Source organism: Chlamydotis macqueenii, chromosome 8, assembly GCF_036417535.1.
Source record: "Chlamydotis macqueenii isolate bChlMac1 chromosome 8, bChlMac1.mat, whole genome shotgun sequence".
In the NCBI taxonomy this organism is placed as follows: domain Eukaryota; kingdom Metazoa; phylum Chordata; class Aves; order Otidiformes; family Otididae; genus Chlamydotis; species Chlamydotis macqueenii.
In genome coordinates this window covers 33,529,450-33,551,608 of record NC_141563.1, presented here as the reverse complement: position 1 = coordinate 33,551,608, position 22,159 = coordinate 33,529,450, and the positions used below count along the sequence as shown (strand labels likewise).

General features: G+C 41.3%; 1 protein-coding gene across 2 annotated transcripts in view; it reads left to right on the top strand.

The window, feature by feature from the left end:
• DAB1 (DAB adaptor protein 1) overlaps positions 1-22,159 on the top strand; it is a 137,834-nt gene that overhangs the window by 91,683 nt on the left and 23,992 nt on the right. For both annotated transcript variants that reach the window (XM_086753275.1, XM_086753274.1), the window contains exons 5-9: positions 6,861-6,992; positions 7,745-7,864; positions 8,462-8,500; positions 9,864-9,929; positions 14,327-14,386. In XM_086753275.1, coding sequence (XP_086609401.1) covers positions 6,861-6,992; positions 7,745-7,864; positions 8,462-8,500; positions 9,864-9,929; positions 14,327-14,386 — 417 coding nt within the window. The remainder of the gene's footprint in view (positions 1-6,860; positions 6,993-7,744; positions 7,865-8,461; positions 8,501-9,863; positions 9,930-14,326; positions 14,387-22,159) is intronic.

The following is a 22,159-nucleotide window of genomic DNA, read 5'->3' as shown; positions in this document are numbered from 1 at the left end:
CAATGACCGTGTCTCATGCAGAAACAGTAAGAAAATAGTACAAGACTCATGGGAGGTCCAGCATCACAGCTTTAGTGCAGCACATCTGTTTTTCCAAAGCTCTATGAAAATGTTTCCCTGCCCTTTAGGACTTTCTTTGTCCTGGAAAAATATTTGCAAGGACATATTTAAAGTGTAACTTGGGATTAATAGTAATTGGACAAAGGGTTTAGATTTAGCTTGCAGCTTTCACTCCTGATACCATAAAAAATTGAAAAGCCTTTGAGGTGAAAATACGAAATTGGCCATGTGTGCATTCCAGTTTTGTTTTGTTCCTTTCACAAATTCATATATCTAATAAATGGGTCTTCTGCATGAGCAACTTAGCATTTGCTTCCTAAGACAATGAACAATAACTAAATTAATATCTGGTCTTTGTCAGACATTATTACAAATTATGAGAGCCAGACAGAAGTTTGTTACCTTAGTGGTGTTCTCTTTCACAAATTAGGTTCTTGGAACATCCAGCTAGCTCGGTATTGTGGATCCGTTCATCACAATGAGACTGCTGCGCTGGCAAAGTCAAGTCCTGCTAAGTTAATTGATGCCCAGTGTATGCCAGGGGTCTTGGGTGAGGACAACTCCAGGCTAGTCGAGAGCACCACTGCATTGCTTGCGTTGTAGAGGAGGAACTGGAGTGCGCAGATTAAGCTGAGTCTAGCACTTCACTTGAAGATGTGTTATCCCCACACATACAGTTCTGCTCACCGACTTCCGTCCTTCCCGACTCAGCTGCGTGTTGCAGCGTAAGCTTGGGAAGTCACGTCGTCTGGGTTTTTTTTGCTTCAGTCTCCTCGGCTGCAGGGAAAGAATGGCTCTCAAGAGTTTATTATTGTTATTAAGAGGAAATTAAATTTACACATCTTTGGGGTGCTTTGCTGTCGCACAGCCAGACTGCTGACCCCCTGGAGGGACTGAGTCTGTGATAACCGGGGCTAAATCTGTCTTGATTCTTTTCTTTATCGGCACCATATTTTATGTGCCCCTTTGATACATAGACCCAGCTTTGATCTGCATATAATCTGAAAGTGTGCTTTTTGTGCCAAGTGCTTTTACTGCAAAGCTGATGCACTGAAACGCCTGCTAGAAGTTGGCGCTTGGCAGAGTCTTTCTTTGGGTTATTGTCTGCAGAATCAGTGTGTGTGGAAGGAGCACAGGGGTTAGGCAGATTTATTTTCTTCTCACTGTGAAGGCATGCTTAAAGACTGCGATGTGAGAAGTCTCTTCAGGCTTGGAGGACGCTCCAGGGGTTGCATTTTCCTTTTTTGCTCCTATTCCTGGTTTGTTTGGTTTTTTTTTGCAGATGGAAAGTCCATGACCTGTTGCTCAGCCTGAACTCCATCAGTGGCTTTGGGTCAAAAAGATTCAGGGCTGGACCATTCGTTTTGGCTGTGTAGTACATAGCAAATGTTCAGTCTCCTTCAGTGGAAGGGTTCAGTTCTCACTCCGTGGTTGTATGTTCAGTTTATGCTCTTTTATGATCAGAACTGATCGTCTTGGCCAGTGCCTGGAAATGCCTCCCAATACAGAAATTTTCACAAGCGTGAGAGGTTTCCAGTGGGTTTTGCTTTTCAGGTACTCATACGTTATATTTATTTTTGAAACCTGAATTGGAATGGTACTTTGTCCAAAGTCTCCTTGCTGTTCTAGTAGGAATTCACTATTTCGATAATTTACTAAGCTTAAACTGTGCTGCTCTCTTCCTTTTTTAGATCAAATTTTTGATCTATCAAGTGTTCACCCACAGCAGCCGCTACCACATTTAAGCCAAATTTCTGTGATCTGTTGTGTATTGTTCACTCTGCTCCTCTCTCCCCGTGGACGTGCAGCTGGAGTACTCATCATGGTAGGAAAGGACTGTCAGATTTGAAATATGATGTTTTCTATTTGCCTTTTATTTAAACATATAGTTTCTAAAGCTGTTTTTCTTGAAAGCACTGTTCTTCCTCCTTTCCCAGAGTGTCTCCTTTTCTATTATATGGCCCTGGTGAACTGCTCCCATCTTGCCTGACTAATTGGTGCAAAATCCAAACGAGTTTTTGTCTTCAACTTTGGAAAATGGGCCGAAATAATAGAAAATAAAAACAATAATGAAAAGCATCTGCCCAGCGGAGGCAGAGGAGACTGCAGCAGGATCACCACGATTTCTAGCAGCCTGTCACTAATTGAGAAATCAGCAGTGATAAATTCGCAAGGTGTGTTGCAAAGCCTTACCAGGTTGGATTGAGCTGCCTCTGCCAGCAACCTGCAAGTTCTGCCTCTTCATTTACCCTTCAGCAACACCCACAACACCAGTGAAATATTTTTACGCTGTGCTAAGTGCCCAGGGAGACAGGGAAGGGCTGTGGGTGAGTGCTCGGATGGCGATGGGGGAACAATGGGCATTTTGGGTGGATGAGCTCTGTCACCACCCCTGCTCTTGTCTGCCCTGTGCTGTGTCCAGCAGGAATTTGCAGGGAGTTTGGAGTCATCGGTAACGATAGTTCTGAAACACCCCAAGCTGCCCCTCTTCGCTGTTTCAGATGAAGCTGAAAATTTCAGCAGTGGTTAGGGGAGGGCTCGTTGCATTCCCCCGCCTGCTCGTTGCCTGCGTATCTCAGTAGGCTGGTGCCTTGCCACCCCATCTGCCACCCAAATACTAAGTTCCAGAAAACAACACGGGAAATTTTGTGGTACAAATACAATTTGCTGGTTTATTTTTCATTTCACTGACACTTGAGATCGTTGACTTTTCCCCAGAATTGTCTGTGCAAAATCCCATTGAAACGCACTTGTGTCCAAGGGTAAAGGGAGTTGGAAGGTTCCCAGCTGCTGAACAGGTATCCTTGCACCGTTAATGGGTACCAGTAAAAACTCCATGCCAGCAAGGCTTTTTTGGGGAGGTTCGGTGGGATTTGTTTTACTTGTCTACATTCAGGGGACTGCTCTCCATCCTTGCCTGAGAGCTGTAAAACTAAACAGATCTGGGATTTGAATCTGCAGCTGTAGAGGATTCAGATGTTTTGTCTGCTCCTTACAAGTTACTTGGACTGTGGGGTGTTGGTGATGGAGATGCGCAGCTCTAGATCTCTGCTAAGTGCATTTTAATGACACAACAATGAAGCATTGCAGCAGAAATGTAGGCAATTAGAGAAATGCGTGTGACCAATTGTTACCCCGTGATGCCTGCAAATCTCAGATGAAAACAAACAGGAATTGAACGTGCTGTGGTATGTGCGTCTTGAGCACCGGTGAGGGACACAGCAGGCTCCTAGGTGTCGTGGAGGAGCTGGCTGCACATCTGTATGGCTCCAGCACTGCAGCAGTGAGGCCGAAATCATCTCGGAACCACTCACATGTTTTACATTTCATCGTTTTCACGTGTGTCACCCCCATCCTGGTATGGATAGCGTGGACATTGTAACAGCAGAGCTGTCATTAAATCTCTGTGAAACTTGTCCGTATGGATATAATATTGTACGGTACACGCTTCGTGCTTTCTGTGGGGCACCTTTTATAGGAGGCTTTGCAGCTCGCAGGATATTTTTTGTTGTGGCTCTTAACACTGTGCCCCGGGCTCCACTAAACAGACAACCTCATTAAAAGCGAAATAGCGATAGTAAAGCAGTGACTTTCTCATGCCATCTAACTCACATATTTGACATGATTGCTGGACCCTCCAAGTACTTAATTGATTGACTTAATTGATTTAGTGGCACTGGAGGCTACAGCATGGAAATAAAGGGGCAAGATGAGGATAAGGGGTGAAAAAATTTATGATAGGTGCCGAGCAGCCTGAGGGAAATTAGAAATGCTACAGATCTCAGAGGCAGCTAAATCAATTCAGTGTGATGTACAGGGAGCAACCTGGGGGAAGAGGAGAAGCAGGGGGATAGCATGGGGAAAAGGAGAGAAAATAATGGCTGGTGGGAGAAACCGGGGGAAACATAACGGGGAGAGGGAAGACAGCAGCTTGGTGGAGGGGTGGCTATTTTGGACTTCTTCAAGTTTAACAATAGGAAAAGACTTTCTAGTGTATGAATAAAATACAAGCATGACGTCATGTTTAGCCTGAGAAGGACTCGTGCATCGCAGGACTCTTAGTTATCCAGTTTGAAACTTTATCTGTGCTTGCATTTAAAATCCTCGATGTTTGCAACAGTGACGAAAGCCACAGGAGACCTAAAATAATTTGGAGGCTACATACAGTGGATTTTTTTAACAACTGAAGCTTAAATGTTAAATTACTTTCTAATCTGTGCAGCATTTAATTGACTGTATTGAACCATAATACAAATTAAGTCTTCTCTATAATTTGTTCGGTCGTACTGCAGCCCTCCAAAACAATTTGATACCTCGCTGATGCAGTGGTAAATGGCTCGTAGCCCCACTCAGCAAAGATACAGTAAAAACATCAAATAGTGTGATGGAATCCATCAGCGTGTGCATACCGGGGTGTCGTAAACATCCCTGAGTTATGAAATACTTCTTTTATGTGCTTCTGACCCACTAGAGATGGGATTAAGTCATGGTAAAACCTTGAAGATATTAAAAAAAAAAAAGAGAGGGGGCAAATGAGCTTGTGAATATTAACTGTTGAGCACTGGCCAGCAGTTCTGCTGTAAGCAATTTTATGTGGCTTTTGTTTCATTCCCTTTCAGGACTGTTCATATCGAGTATCGAGGGGGTGGCTACATGTGAGCAGCTACAAGCTGAGGGATAAAGATGACATTTCTGTTGGTTGGTCTGTTTTACAGAGCAGATTAATCTGCACGAGTGCGCCAGACGCAAATCTAATCAAAACATGCAAAGGCCGTGTATTTATAGATAGCCTCAGTTGTAAGTCTCTGTTGGATGTGTAGATGAGATGTTGTTTCTCCTCGTGCTGTCCCTTCTGCTCTCCTTTGCTGTAGTGCACATCTCTGCTGTGAAGGACTGTGTCCTTAAAACAGATTTGCAGAAAGGATGCAATTCTGATCTCGAATTTTATGGTGGTAAATCTCTACTGACCGCAACAGGAGTCTCATTTCTGCCTTCCAGTGAGCAAACTCATTAAATAATATTTGGAATAAAGTATTGGCTTATGTAGAAAGGACACATTAGATGAATCAAGGGCTGTGAAAGCACAGGTTTGAAGGAACGTTTGTATCTACATTTGAGTGCAGATATGTGTACACCACATTGCATTTCATCTGTGTTCCAGCTCAGTATCCCTCAAACAAATGAAAAACTCCATGCAGTAAAATATTGAGAGGATAATGTTGCAGTCACCTTTACTTAATTTGTACATCTATTGATACAGTATGTAAAATATCATAACCATTAAAAATGTAATGATTTTCAAACGGTTAATGAGGGTTCCCAAATAAATTGGAGTGTCTCCATCTGCTGTCCTACATTGCGGGTGATGCTTTTCCATGGTAGAATGATCTTCAAATTTAATTCCATGAGGAAGGAATCTGATCACAGTTTAATTTCAGTGCAAAACGCCGTCTTGCAATCAATAAAGTGTTGTCAAAGAACTTTGATTTAATAGAAGCCAGAGATAACGTTCCCTGTCATATGCAGAATAGAGAGATGGGAACATTTCATTTCATCGTAACAGATAGCATTCAACTTGGTTTTCAGGAAAACCTGATAAATCAATATCCCTGTATTATCTAAGTAAAATCCCATCATTAATTTTAAATGCTTTACACGTTGGAGGAGTCTGAAGCGCACCTTCAGCTTAGCCACGTTCAGCCTGAAGTCAACAGCTTCCATTTTCCTACGAGCAAGCAATCTTGATCTTGGGAAGTCAGGAGTCATTTACTGAGAAAAGAAAATAAAAAATGTCCAGTCTTTGGTTTTATATGTAGTCATCTGTCTCTTGTGTGCTGCCTCTCCTCTTAACTTTCAATCCCTGTTCTACTGAAGTCCCATCGCTTGTCACTTCCCGTGCAGACGCTCAGCCTTTTCTCTTCTACATGCACACATCCTCTCCGGTTTTGAATTTTAAATTTTTTTTTTTTTTTTTTTTTTTTTTTACACTCTGAAAATAACTGGTTGTTTAGAGATTGCCTGGATACCATGCTGGTTTTCAAAATGTGCTTTTCTCAAACCCAGCAGGAATCTGGACCTCAGAAGAATTCTTTGTGGGGCTTTGCCTGCTCTCAGAAATAGCATTATCCCTAGATGATATAAGAGCAGGTCAATATATCAGGAAGTAGAAATTCATACTAATAGATTGTTTTTGATAAACTTCTCAAGGACATTATACTAAGGAAAAATACTTAGGTATTACTTTGGTAGTAAAATACTACTTAGGCCAGAGCAAGAAAGATGCTGGCACTCAAAGACGTACTTATAGGAGTCTGATTCATGTTCTGGCTCTGGTTTTACTGGTACATTTAAAGCAAAATTGAGTCTTTTTGTTATGACAGTTAACCAAAGTGATGTGAGCTTGTGCATTTAGCATTGATTTCAAGTTGGATCATTACAACTGTAGTAGCTGCTGCTTCTTTTAAATATCTACAAATATAAATTCTGTACCTAGGGTGCTGAGTAGATAGTAACTAGGTAACATATTTTCTGTTTAATTATATCTCACCGAAAGATATCAAGAAAAATATTCTGTTGATGCTTTTAGTCAAATTATTAAAGCAAGTCAAGTTTGGCGAGATTTTGAAAAGATAGTAAGTTTAAAGAGTTCAGATATTAATTTATTTTGATACCAGGTTCTGATTGTTTGGTTTAATTCCATAGGTGTATTGAAATCCAGGTAACACACTGATGAAAGTTATACAGCTTTGTAATGGAACATTTTGATGGATTTTTTTCTTACTGTATTTTTTTTTTAATAGCTACTACAGCACCACCACGCAGTTCATGAAATTTCATACATCGCAAAGGATATCACAGACCATCGAGCGTTTGGATATGTATGTGGAAAGGAGGGAAATCATAGATTTGTGGCAATAAAAACAGCCCAGGCGGTAAGTATCAGATCACTGTCATTTTCTACAGCGTAACTCAATAGAAAAGCTGTGTTTATAAGAAGCTGTGCAAGAGGCCAGTCTTTTATTGTTTATTATTGTGCTAGACATATCACAAGCATCTACTTAAGTGTTCAATAACAAATTCATGAAATCAGCTTGAGAAATAGCGTTACGCTATTTCTGATCTTTCATGATGTATTTTTTTATCATAGAATGCTTTGAGTGGGAAGGGACCTTCAAAGGCCATCCAGTCCAACCCCCCTGCCAGGAGCAGGGACATCTCCAACCAGATCAGGTTGCTCAGAGCCCCGTCCAACCTGGCCTTAAACATTTCCAGGGATGGGGCACCCACCACCTCTCTGGGCAACCTATGCCAATTTTCCACCACCCTCAATGTAAAAAATTTCTTCCTAATATCTAATCTAAATCTGTCTCCCTCTATTTTGAAACCATTACCCCTAGTCCTGTCACAACAGGCCCTATAGTCTATCATAATTCCATTGTATGAGAAATCACTAATAAGTACGCCTTTATATTCATATCTGTGCCTTTTATATTCATAATTATAATTATCATTAATTTGCAAATATAGTTAGTTCGATAGAAATTAACCCAAGCCTGGATGCTAAGGTAGAAATTAATTTTGTATTAAATTCTCTCCAATTGTGGAGGTGCTGTATCAGCAGGATGGGATAAGAGGCGTGTATTTTCCCATATAGAAACTTTCCTTCCTGTGTTTGCTTCCATAGGCTGAACCTGTAATTCTGGACTTGCGAGACCTGTTTCAGCTCATCTATGAACTGAAACAAAGGGAAGAAATGGAAAAAAAGGCACAAAAGGACAAACAGTGTGAACAAGCGGTCTACCAGGTACACGCATAAGCTTAGACTACTGCCAGGAAAAGTGTGGTTTGAAGTGTTCCCCCAAAGTTGCTCCAGAGAGGCACTGAGCATCTTCAGCATTTCTTAGCAGCAATGAGTTTGAGCGGTGGTAGCTTCAAATGGACAAATACGAACCCAACAGCTGTTGAGAGGTCAGAAGTAGGATTAAACAGTGATGAAAGCTGTCACTTGGGTATGATGAGCATGTTTAGCAACTGGAAATTATCTATTTGTTTCCTACACAGTGTTTCTTCTAATTCAGAAGGAAAGCTTTAAGGAAGGTCAGTGTGTTGTAAGTCAGGTTTTTAACAGTGTCTGATACTTTAGGGAAGACTCAGTAGGCTTCTGAATGTGTGTGTTTGAATCAAATAAAATAAGGGGCAAATTGTTAAAATCGGATGAAACTTGAATAAAGTTACTTTGTACAATAATGTGACTTTATCTGTATGCTAAAGAAAGAGAACTATATACTTACCTGCCTATTTTGCTTATTTCTTTGCTCTCCTTTAATTTCTGAATACAGTTCTTTTATCTGTACTGTTTATGTTCTTTGCTTTTACTGCCTGTCCTCTTACTTTGCTGTAGACAATTTTGGAAGAAGATGTAGAAGATCCTGTATACCAGGTAATTTCTGAAGCTGTATGGCCTTGGAGTTTCAGAAATGGCTACATACATGTTATCTTCAAACCAGCCAAGTCCTTTAACAAGATGTTTTGAAATTTACTGAGATAGGTCTTCTGAGAAACTTGTAAGATTTTTACAGAAAGTAGGATATTTAGAGATTAAGCTGTAAGTAACATCTCAATGTACCTCTATGGAATAAAATAGAATATTTCAGTTTGGGTATAGAAACAGTAGATTAAATATGCTGTGAATATTTCCTAAAATGCAGCTTGTGAGTACAAATGTTAGGTTTACGAATGAGATTTGTCATAATTTTTTAATACAAACTCTGACTGAAAAGGGGGGTACTTTGAGAATAAGGAAGGTGACATCTTATTCTGAAAGTAATAAATTGACTTTTTTTTTTGTTTTCTGTTGGGCCAGAGTTTAATTCAGAGGGTGAACATTTGTAAAAAAGCGACAATGGAGTTGATGTTACAACACACTACCTTGTTGGCATTTGGGCTATGATTTAATAATGATAGATCTGAAATTTAAGTCTTGTTTCATCCAGGCACAATATCTGGGAGCAAAGATGATTATCAGTAATAGGTCAATATATTCGTGTCCAATAGCCTGCTGAGTGTGAAGAAGAAAAAGATGCAATTTAATTCTCATGTTTTTGTGCTGAAACAAAATATAGGATAGTTTTTTACTTTTTTTTTTTTTTTTTTTTTTTTTTTTTCCCTGTGGAGATTTTGTGTTCTTCCACTTAGGCCTGTCAGTGGGAGGCACGCTGAAAGAAACTGATTCAACCATTAGTGAATACCGAGCTGTGCCTAAGGTGCAGCAAGAAGGACAATAAAAATTAGGATGCCCTGAATCACTATTCAGCTTTTATAATGTCAAGAGTTTTACTTTGTGCTCTTCACAATAAAGGAAGAACCTGAAAATGAAAAGTGTTGTTGACAGCCTTTTGCCATGTGGCCTGTTGCATGAGCACCGTCCTATTCTCCTATTTTGGATTTAGCTTTTTTTATTTTATTATAAATACGTGTGGAAATAATTGCCATTATATAAAAGAGGCAAAATTCACACTGACTTGAGAAAATTAATATTGGGCCGCAGGCGGTCTCCCTAGTGAGGAAGAATTAGGAAGTTGCTGTAATGATCATTAGAGGAGATTTAGGTCTGTTCATTGCCGGTTTATGAAATATGAAACAACCTTACTCTGCGCTTTCCCACAAACCGGTTGCCCTGCTGCCAGCCCGTGCTTTGAACTTGTTTCTTTAATGTCTGCCTCTGTTTTTACGTGGATTTCCAAATAGCCTTTTTCCCTTCTGTCTCATCTTTGACTTTTCCTCTCTGGCGGCTGGTGTCACAGTACATTGTGTTTGAGGCTGGACACGAGCCGATCCGTGAGCCTGAAACGGAAGAAAACATTTATCAGGTATAAAACCGCTGACTTCGGTGTTCGCATCGCGACGATTGCAAGCATTTAGTAAAGCACATTTCATACGTAGTTCACTTTTATTAGTTTTCATTCATCACAAAAATGTCTGGCATTTCATTCTGGTGACATGACGTGAATAATCGACTGGTCGCAGTGTGATTTTTCTGTTGTTTGTCATTTAAGCTCCAAATTTTATTAACTTTGTCAATTTATAAAGGGTCTTAAACTTTTTATACCATGTGAGGTGCTGAATTGTGGATTCTTTTTTTTTCTGATTTTTTTTTTTTAACTTTTTACGCCAAGAAGTGAATACTGAAATCTGACAGAGGGCAGACCGTCTAAATAATTCTAAGAAAGACATTTTGATGGTACTGCTCTTCTTTCTGGCTAAACAAAGAAATAACTGAGCAATGGGTATCCCCCAGACTGGGGAAAATATTTTCAGAGTGCATATGTTATGTTAGAGCTCAAGCTCGTATTCCTCAAACTGACAAAAAAATTGCATTGAAACCAATATAAAATAATCTTTTGTTGTTCAATTTATCCTCAAGGGATCACTACGGGGTTTATTAAAATATAATGTGATTCATTTTGTATCACATACTAGAGGCAAATCTGGAGATAGATAGAAATCTCTGTATGCTGTAAGAAAACTGTGATTTGAGGAAATCATTCAGCATGGAGGGGAAGGAGATTTAAGCAGTGATTTAGCATTTCGTCTAGCTTTACTAGAGGTTGAGCTGCTAATAGGAAAAGCTTTTTATGAGGTAGACAGCAGCAAGGATAGAACAAAAAAAAAAAAAAGAGGTGTTTTTTTTTAAGTAATGGGAAAAGGTAGGGTGATAGTAGAAAAAATGGAAGGGTAGGGTAGCTGTAAGCCAAAATGGAAAGCAGCTAAGAAAGGGAAATGCAAGTTAAACATTAGAAAATAACGATCTTATAGAGCCCATTACAGGGTAATTAAGATGAGATTTGTTTAGCTGTTGATTTCTTGGCACCCCACCACACAGACTAGGATGTGCATCCTTCTGCATCTCTAGACCAAGACACGCAAAGCTCTCGAGGTGTGAGTACACCCAAAGTTGAAAATTTCCTAACACATAATGTTGAAAGTTTGACTATTTTCAGGAAAGCAGTCTGTTGAGAAATTATTACCTGGTTGTCAGTTTTATGCTAGAACCGGAAATCCTATGACAACTAAAAATCTGATTGTTGTTTATTGAAGTGCAGAGCTGTTAGTGATGCTGTAGAGAAGCACTGGTGGAAGCAACCAAAATGGGGTCGTCATTCCCTCCCAGTGTTTGGAGATCCTAGAGCAGACTCTGGTGGGTAGGAGAGAAGTAGGAATTGTGTTCTGAGGAATGGCCTAAAGAGCAGGAGGACTCTCTGGACGTTTTTGTTTTCTTCTAATAGAAACAGAAGATGGTAAGTAGCTACTGAGGCCCCGCCACATCTCAAGGTGTTGCTGTTACTGTCCTGTAAGTCACCGGAGACTTGCTCAAGGCTTCATATGACAGCGTCTGGATGGGATGAAATTTTTTCTCCCGCAGTGATGCACAGCAAATACCTGTGATACGTAGGATGTATACTCTCAGTACATGCAGTCTGGCATTGTCCTTCTCTGTATTTACTGCAGGCAATACCTTGAGAACAGTAAATGCTGAGATTGGGGAGCTGTGAGTCTTTTTCTGTTATCTATGGCAATTGACAGATGATGAAGTATTGCTACGGCAGACTTGCCCAGAGCCGTGAGCTTCCTAGTTGCCATGGACTTCTTGAGCTTTGAGCTCGCTATAAATCTGACTTCCCGCAGCTCAGATCATACGCTCACATCACTAGCAAAATTATTTCTCTTACAGGATCTTGATTATCTCAGAACCATCCGGGCTACTACTAAAAATGAAATTAGAAAAGGTCCTCTTTTCTTTTTTTTTTTTTATTTTGGTTTTTTATTTTTAGTTTGATGCAAATTGGTGCCAGCTTCTATTATTTACTCCAAAGCCTTCCCCACACTACACTTTGGTAAACGTGTGTCTACGTCATCCTCGCTTCAGCCTCACCAAATCTTCTTTCTTTTGGTGCTGCTCTGGTTTTTCAACCAAGAGCTGGTAGGCAAAGAGTTTCTTTCCCCCTTGCTGGAAAGGATTCCACTCAGTGGGTAACTGGAGATGAAAGATAGGTGCCAAAAGTGAGAATTTCTGTTTCATTTTAACATAGTAGAGGTCACAGTTTCCTTTTTAAGCGTTCTTTCTCTGTCTGTCACCTTTCTTTGATACATTACCCCAAAGACTGTCTGTGTCTATCTGCTCTTTTAATATTGTCTGTCTGTAAGTTGCTCGAACGTGTTAAGTTATGCAAGGATGTGATTGCTGAGCGGGTACCGATCCTCTCACCTGGTGTCAGATTTCTTAATAGCATTTCTTTACCTGTCTATCATTTTGTGGTAGTGAGGCGGGGATGGGATTTTGTTAGGTGGTTTTGTATTGTGTACATGGGAGCATTGGTCTCTCTGGAGAGGCAAGTTCTGCTCCGTCAGGAGTTGACAATATGAGATGGGGGTTTCTGAGTTGTGGTGCTTTTGTTGCCGGTAAGATGCAAGTAATCAAAATAGTTCACAGCCTGTCACGGAGCCAGAGCTGTCAACAGCAATAGTGCTGGTACCTCTTTGCTGGTGTCGCTAATCAAAGACAAAAATCAGGAGAAATCCCTTGCAGACTCCCAGTCTAAGCAGCAACGCGAAACAGCGTGATGGTACGTGGCGAGTAAAGACAATGGGGAGACAGGCGATAGCGAATTGGGAGAGAAAAATGTCTTTCAGAAAAGTTTGTCTCTCTTGATAATGGAAGTCAGAAGCATTTCTCTACAGTAATTACAAGCTGGAATAAGAAAGGAGGGATCAATAGTGCAGGGGAATGGTCATTCCATAATAAGCTGTGAATAGGAGTGTGCCAGCTGGGATGGCTTCATGAAGAAGCTGACTGATGGGGAAACTTTCCAGAGAGAAAAGAAAAATATGGTAATGGTTTTAAAGTAAAAGAGGATAGATTCAGACTGGATATAAGGAAGAAATTTTTTACAGTGAGGTAGTAGAACACTGGCCCAGGTTGCCCAGAGAGGTGGTGGATGCCCCATCCCTGGAAACATTCCAGGACAGGTTGGCCGGAACTCTGAGCAACCTGATCTGGTTAGAGATGTCCCTGCTCCTTGCAGGGGAGTTGGACTGGGTGGCCTTTGAAGGTCCCTTCTAACACGTTCTGTAGTTCTGTGATTCAATGTGCTGCTCACAGTTTATAGTTTATCTCACCACCTTTCTCCTCTTTTTGTTAAGACTAAACTTCCCAGTCACTGACTAAATACACTGTTCTTAGTTTTTGCTCTTGCACTGTCACTCAGGAGTCTGTAAACAGAGAGCACTTTATTTCCATGAAATCGAATTGTTCCACTCATATCAGTTTCGCATTATCTAATGTCATAGGTGGTTTTGGTGGAAGAAGACAGTACTTTGAGAAATCCAAGGCAAGCAAGTCATTCCCAGGATAGGAATAGAAGAGGTCTTTTAAAAAGCTCGTTCAGTTTCTGTGAGGGTACTGCACTCACGCTCTTGAAAAACTTCTGCAATGTGCACGGAATTAAAGATGCACTGTTTCCTGTGAAGACTTTGATATTTAAACGTGGGCAAATGAAAGTTTGAACAGTAACTGAATCTACGTGAGCAGGTGTAAATCATTACTATTGACTCAACTAAAGACTTGCCCAAAGATTTTTAAGTGTGTCGTCCCTTGTCCGTGTGAGACTGTTGACTTCAGCTCCCTGACTGTGTCAAGCTGTGACAGGCCAGTAATGCCTTAGTAAAATGGCAGAATTGTACCCAAACATGGCTCACAGCAGCCGTAGGGCCCCATTACTGCCGAGGTCTGTGTTATGACTTTACTTGACTTAGATTTTTAAATGAATTGGAAGGAAGAAATCTATGCCATAGGCCAAAGATCGCTTTCCCTCAGATGGGTAGCTCTGCTCTGGATCTCTGCCGTGGAGGAAGATGACATACTGATCTGATCATGACTTCCATGTGCATCTTCTAACCCCAAGTAAAATGAAAAAAAACAACCATTTAAGTACAAAGGAGACCTGAGTGCGCCTGGACTTAATGTAACCTAACTTAACTGAGGGTGAAAATTTCATTTCTGAACACTCTTGATCTTCAAAATTTAAAAAAATTCAGAGATATTTTGTTTCTTCAGTACTGTCTCCGTTAATGTTAGTGCTTGAATGAGAGGCGAACCATCCTTGATTTAGTATTAAATGACTACCCTGTACATACATATCAGTTGGTGATGTCAAGTTTACATGAAGCCTGCTGGGGTAATGACCTTAGTTTTCATTTGCTGTTGCAGGTTCCTACCAGCCAAAAGAAGGAAGGCGTTTATGATGTGCCAAAAAGTCAACCTGTAAGTGTAAGTATCTTCCCTAATTATTTGCAGTAGAAATGATGTGTTTCTTAGCTTCTGTAACTTTTGTTATTGTATGTAATATTTGGTGCCTTCCTGGTGATGTGGATTTTATCAGTGATGTGTTACGGGTTGATTGGGTTGGTTCACAGTAGTAACCAGGATTGTAATGTCACTTATATCCATCTCGTTCATGACTTAAATCTCCTTTCTGTCTTTTCCATCTCATTCTTATGAAAGTCACCGTTGATAAATGTGTTATCTGTGGTTAAGAGTCGACAATGAGCCTTCTGCATGTTAATTCATGAATCGTTGCTGCCTGCATTAGAAGGGTTCCTCTATTACCCAGCGCTGTACAAGGCTTCTCACGCTGACTGAGCACAGGCTGCGGTTTCTCCCCGGTGTGCTCTATCAGAGTTGTACTTCATATATTGTGCTCCTCACAGCTTGGTTTAGTAGGGCAGCAGGGGAGGCAAGGTCTGAATAAAGTGGAGGTCAAGAGAAGTAGCATTGGGAAAAGGTATGTCAGAACGTAGTCTGTGACCTCTGCGGTGATTTTTCTGTGGCTATAATGTCTACACCTCTCAGAAAATTTTCTGGTGAATGCATCGTGCTGATAAGTAAAGATTTTTTAAGGAGCTTCAAATCAAATGTTACCAAAAAAAAAAATGGGAATTTGCATTAGAATTACTTTTGTGTCATTTGGGGGGAGAGAAAAAAAAAACCAAACAAATTACATCAAAATTCAACCTAACATACACCATAGAAACACAATTATTTTTCCAATAAAACCAACTTCTGTGGTAGCTTAGTAAGGGCTGTAGAGTTGTAGGGCAGAGATACGTGTAATCACCATTAATTTAAACAGCCCTGGGAAACTCTGAAGTACTGCATCAAGATTAAGTGTGCAATAAGACCTCACTCGGCGAATTCCCAAGTGGCAGAATCTTTGCTTTCCTGGTTATTATGGGCTGTAATCAGCACAAGGAGATTTCTCCCGATATTGCTATGTATTATCTCTGTAGCACTCTCAGTATACTAGAGGCTAAGGGTCAATATAGACCATCAACTTAATTCTTTCTGTCCTATGCCTTGCGTGGACAGTCGACTCTTCAAAAATAGATGTAATATGCTGTTATATCCAAATGGCACCATTCCCTTCCTCTGTATTAGTATTTTGAAGAGTTGAAACATAGCCCCAAAATGTGCAAGGAATGGTAACAAGTGATTGAAAGAAGAAGTGGAGGGACAGATGCCTTAGCAACAAGATGTGCGTGTGCTGAAGGGCAAGTTATACCATTTAATATAAACTTGTGCTATAAATACCTCAAAAAATTGTTCAACCGCATTGGTTATGTGGAAAATAATAGGGGTAATGTTTTCAAAATAGAGGGAGGTAGATTCAGATTAGATATTAGGGAAAAATTTTTTACACTGAGGGTGGTAGAACACTGGCACAGGTTGCCCAGAGAGGTGGTGGATGCCCCATCCCTGAAAACGTTCAAGGCCAGGTTGAACGGGGCTCTGAGCAACCTGATCTGGTTGGAGATGTCCCTGCTCCTTGCAGGGGGGTTGGACTGGGCGGGCTTTAACGGTCCCTTCCAACACTAACCGTTCTATGGTTCTAAAATTAGTATTTTGGAGGATTTGTGTGAGAAAGGAGAAAAACAAAGGAAAAGGTCAGGAATTTCAGCCTGCTGTAAGCATGGGAAAAAATGCCTGTATTCAAGAGAGACAAAGAGACTCCTTTCACGTAAGGATGTGGTAACTTGCACAGCTTGGGCTGAGCGTGGAGCCTGGGATGCCAAATAAAGAAGATAAATGCTGGGGAGGGGCTGGATGGGGGTGTGAATTGTGACACTTCTGTGGTTTGCACAAACAAACAAAACTTGCCATAAGTATTTCATGATAAGCCACTGGGAGGAGGAAGGCATCATCGTGTTGCCTGGGAAAATCTGGTAAAATAACTCATATCGCATAACTAATTAAGGTATTTGCAAAGGGGGGAGAGCTGTAGGATTTTTCACTCGTTTCTCATATAGTTCAGTGTTACAGTTTTTCCACTGTACCTTTCCTGCGATTTTTTTATTATTCCTTCGGCAATGTTTCAAATTTACTCTGGGTATGGTCTGTAATTTAGGTTGTTGAACAGTTGCAATAATGTCTGCAGACACTTTGGTATTAGACTGTCCTGGTCAAGAACATGGCTGTGAGATACAGGACATGGAACCTACTCTCTAGGCATCAACTATATTTAATCTGTCATCTCCGTGAAGCTGGTTGCAGACTTAATTTTTTTTTCTTTTTGCCCTTTCATTGTTAAATTTAAAGCGATTAGAGCTTTTTCTCCAAACAAGCTATCTACTTTAATTTATGAAGAAAAAGAGAAGAAAAAGAACAGGAAGAAATATGTAGCTAAGATTTTGTTTCACTTTTTCATTAGTATGTATTAAAAAAAAAAAAAAGAATAGCAGCAATAGCTCTTAAAATTAGCAATTTAATATTCCACTGCCCATCTGATTTATTGCTCACCCTTCCACATCTGAGACTCTCTGTCATTGAGACACTTGCCATAATTTTTTTTTCAATTTATAGCTGTCATTATTATATAAACCTCTAAAATTCAATCTGAGGGCAAATAATCTAGCTCATCTACCTGGTTTAAACATATAAGGACACTTTCTTTATTAGAAGATCTTGCTTTCATTAATTTCATGATGGATGGATAAAGTGAGAAACTTTTTGTAGCTCCTAATAGGTTTCAGGCACCATGAATTGTCTCTCCAGACAATAAATACAGCACTTAATAAAAATGCAGCAAGTTTTGCTTGAGTTCAAACTGAATTGCCCACGTTCCCTGGACAGACATCGATTTTCCATCTTGGGATTGTTTGCCCCGGTGTGTTCTCCGGCGAGTTATGTCTGGTCTCCGCACGTAAAAGTGAGGGATGCTGAAGTCGTCATCTAGGTGCCCTCCACTCTTGACTGCAGCCAGTGGAGAGAAGCAGCCGCTTCACGGGGAAATTCCTCCAGTCTGCACGAAGTGTCCCTCTCAGGTGGAAATCAAGCGACTGGATATTGGTTTTGGTGGCTGTAGAGGAACTTTAAATGACTTGCAGGTGTGATAACTTCTACATAGTTAGGCTTAGGTGGGTTGAGATCTACCACAGTGTAAAAACTAAAAGCCAGAATCCCTTTTTCAAAAGCTGACTTTGAAACAGAGAAGTGTAATTCATACTGATTTTCTGTACAGTATCGCTTCCTAAGAAACCAGAACCATTTGGGTGAGTATTTCCCTGTGCGTGTGGGATCCCGTTGTGGCTGAAGGTGTGGAGCATCTTCGTGGCAGTGCCATGAAGCAGGAGTCTTCAACACCGTGTATGCGTCCAGATAGCTGATGGGCTTACACAGTGCTGTGTCGTTGTGTGAGGCCGTTTGTCAGAAGGTGTCAAAGCCCTTCATAGTTTGACTCCTCATGATCTCCGATATCAAGTAATGTAAATACGGTGCAAATGAGGCGGAAAGGAACGAGTCTCGGATCTCAGAATTTGAACATGCCCAGTGAGCTCAATTATGAGGGGTGGCTGGTTGCCAAGTCTCTTCCCTGACATTGGGATGAAAAGATTGCTTACTCGATATAATTCTTGTATTTCCCCATCTCTTTGCTGCATCCCTTCCGAGCAAATCCTACTCTCCTGTAGATTTGCTCTGCCAGGCGTGCACATACACTTTTCATGATATCCAGTATCCTGCCAGTATCTCCCTCTTCCTCTCTGTCAACTTGCACTTCTTGTATTCATTCCTGTTTTCTCTTTGCTCCTTCCTTAGACCAATTCTCCTATTCTCCTCTGTTCACTGAGAACAGACATCAAGCCAGACAAAGAAAGCAAGCTTACCCCAAAGCGCTTGTGTTAAGTGGTACACGCTGCACTTAGAAATTGTAGTTCCGTACGTGAAATTAACTGTTCTAAAAAAGCGAAATGTTTAATGAGCTCTTTTTGTCACAATTTCCCATCGTCTCCCCATTATATATCCACATCAAGTTCTACCTGTCACGGTGTTTTTAGTAATAAGAGTCAGACTGTAAATACCCTTCACGGAGACTGTCAGTCACATCACAATAAAACCTTCTCTTCTCATCAGAATGTCTAAACTATCTGCTTGCAATTTTATGACGGCTTTCAAACAACTCGTCTTGGTGCTGTATAAAGATTCAAGGCATTGTAGCTGATGTCTTACAGCACAGGCAGTCAACTGGCTAGCACCAGCTACGTGGAAAATAATAAACCAGGGTGGAATGGATGGGGAGTAATTTGGCCGCCCTGGGGGCAAGGCGTGGGAGGAGCAGATGAAGGTGGGCTGGACTTGAGCCCGCTTAGGTCTAGAAGCCATAAGGACTGCCTCATCCTTCTGCTGAAATTCAGAAGATGCATTTGGGAAAGCTGAGTTTTAGTTCTGTCTGGGGTTACGGTGCCATTTGCAGATCTGATTTTTTCAGGTCTTGTGTTAGAAGAAGTGTGCCTGGCATCATCTGGAAGGCATGGGCAACCCGGGGCTCCACCAGCTCATGTGGAAATCTGGTTCCTGGAGTAATGGCATACCAAAATGTCTGGCAATAAAATAGTTTGGAGGAGCTTTCCAGATAACTCACCAGCCTCTACAAAGGCACTTCTTCTGGAGAGGAGCTTTGTAACTCTGGCTTTCCCCTAAGCTTTCATCAGCGGCTTTACAGAAACAACTTGTAGACTGGTGACATTGACTTCAGCCTTCACCATCAGGCTTTCAGGATCAAACATGAGAAGAAAGAGTGTGCACAGACCCAGGCTCTGACCATCTGTGCCTGCAAAGCTGTCCGGTTTTGTTTACCTTTGCTAGAAGAGCCACCTGTGTTCAGATGCCCCAATTTAGTTACACTCAAGCAATCCCCACCTACGAAGTTTAACATTGCAGTGTGGGACGTGTGTTTTTAACAGTCACAGCTACTTGATGCAAAGTTTGAAAATACATTAGTTTGTTATGATAATGTCTTGTGGCATGAGTTCTTTGACGTTTTGGTGGGGCCTGGCTATTTTTTTAGATAGAGGTGGGTATACATAACGGTATCTGTAGTGTAGACATTGCAGTAACTATTCTGAGATTTTGTGCAGCGCTGGAAGCATTTCTGCTCCATGGGCTCCTCCTCTCAGCTTGCCTTTTGATTTAATAGCAATATTAACTGTGATACCACTGCTGCCTTGCGACAGAAACGTTTAGCACCATGCCAAAGGTAACATCCCAGCCCTGAAAGTGCGATGTTGTTGTCACGTACATGTCTTCAAGAGCGAGACTTGTGCTGTAGCAGGAGGCCCTTGTTATAGCAGCCTCTCCACACATCAGCCGGTTGTTTCTGTCTGCTGTGTGGGTACCGTCCCCTTTGCCGCCTCCATCACCTGCCCCCAGTCATCTTCCGGGCAATCGCCGCGGATCTTGCTGGGTGATCTCCAGCGATGTTGCTCACGTTGCGCCATCATGGCTTAAGATATTTATATCTGCGGGTTTTTTCCTTCCTTTGGGGTTAGAGGGGAGCTGCTGGCGTAGCAGGAGGGTCCCACGTTCAGCCAGGTCTGGCTGATGCAGGAGAGGCAAATCCTGTGACGCTGTGGGGCGGGTTTGGTGCATTGGGCAGGTTGCTGACACATCTGGGTTTTTTGGGCTCTGTGTTAGGTGTGTATGCATGTTACCCATCCAAGTCTGGCATTAGCTGTGATTTAATTACTTCTGCTTTGTGGAAGGTCACTGAGATTTGTCGAGGTGGTTATGCATTTCTTTTAGCAACACCTATGGGCCTCATCTGCTGTTTTGTACTTTGTGTCTGTTTATACCTGTGCAAAATGCAAGTAAAAACTCTGAATAAAAGCCTTTTACCTTCACTGAGCACTGGTTTAAACAGCAGTGCAGCTGATATGTTGGAGTGGTTCCACAGGAAAAAAACACTTAAACACCTGAATTTTCAGTAGCAGACTCCATTCAGCTTCAGCTGAGGCGAGTGGCCGGGTCTGAGCCTTTGCTCTTGAAGAATTGTTCTTCCAATGCCAGAGCAAGAACATTTGAAAAAAAAAGCTGTTAACCTGCATTCATAGTCTGATTTCCAATGATCTGGAGGGTTAGATGTTAGAATTAATCCATTGTTAGTGTACAGACCGTTTAATATGATGAATCTTAATCTGGATAGTTTCTGAACATTGAAAACATGCCCTTGCAAACTTCTGGTTTCAGTCCATCATAATTTTGTATCTAGCATGTCAAATAGTTGGTTGCAGTAGTGTAGGAATGCTGTTTCACAGATGAGAATAAAATGTCTTGACATAATTGTTGTCGTATTAATATTGTGGACCACATCTTAAGCTCTTTTTAACCCACAGGAATTGTCCTGCTAGCAGGCTTTCCAGGCTGAAATGAAATCTGGTGCAGACTGCCTTTTGCCTCTGTATCAGATGAAATGTTTTGCTCTTCCACTTCCTTTCCAGTTTTCTGCTGAATGGGAAAATATGTTCTATTTTAATATCTTTGCATTGCATCAGCCACATGTATTTGTGGAGGTACCTAAATCTAAAGCTGTTTCTAGAAGACAGATGTCAGGGCCTGTTCGTAAATGTAAATTACAGCAGCTTTTGTGGCTTGTGTCAACATTCTGTTAGTTAAACAACATGGTGATATTTCTGGACTTGTGGCATTTCTTCTAAATACATGTGATGTAACTGGTGTATACCATGGTGCATACCATGCTCTCTGAACCCACCATGCTGGATCCGGAGAAGACGTGGAGGAGGTGACCATGTGGCTGGGACCTTTGCACCAGCATCCTCTGAGCTCTGGGAGGTTTCATGATCCTGGATGTTGTGTTGGCTCGAAGCAGCGTGGGTCTGGCTCTAAGCTAGCGTCACCCGTTTGGAATCTTGATTTATTACAGTCTGTCAGAGAAAAGCGGTAATAGAAGCGTTTTAAATAGCATTTCCTAGAAGAGTAAATACCTAAAGTACACAAGGAATTCAGAATTAAGTTCTCTTCAAGTGGCAAGAGAAAATAAACAAATGAGTATGCATATGTTTTGATCGTATGAAGAGATCCTTAATTTAAAGGAAGCTATTGAGTGCCAGTGAGGCAATTCACTCAAACACTCCACAGCAATCTATTCTATCAATTATCCTTAACTGTCCCGCCTCCTTAGCTGCACAGGTTGACTAACACCACTTTTAACCAGCACATCCAGCGCTTTCCAGTGTGCATGCGAAGGGAACTGGACACTTGGTGAATGCGATGAAGCTCAAGGCTGTCCTACCAAAGTCAGTACTTGGGTTTATATTTTAAGCAAAAATACGGAGGAGAATTACCTGAAGAGGAATGCCCTGTGAAACCAGAAAGAGAGATGTTGAACAGGAGGGTTCCCATGTCCAGGATTCAGGATTCTGAGCACTGGGTTTGAGCCCAAATGCACGTATTTTGGATAAAAATCAATCAGTGTTGTTTTATGGCAGCCAGACTTGCTGGTGTGGCTTGCACTGGTTGGGAATAATCCGAACTGTTCCCAGCAGCCGTACAACTGAAAGGTTGTGCTCCGCTATACCTGAGTAGATCTGGGTTGAAGGTAGCATTGTGGCTGCCAGCAGCTCCATAACCGGGAAGATTACAGCATTTGAGGATCTTTAGAATGTGTAGAACGTTGAAGATTGCAAAGGCATTGACAATTTTTTCTTCACTCCCATATTCTTCAGTGTATTCTCTTTAATTAGGAAGTAATTG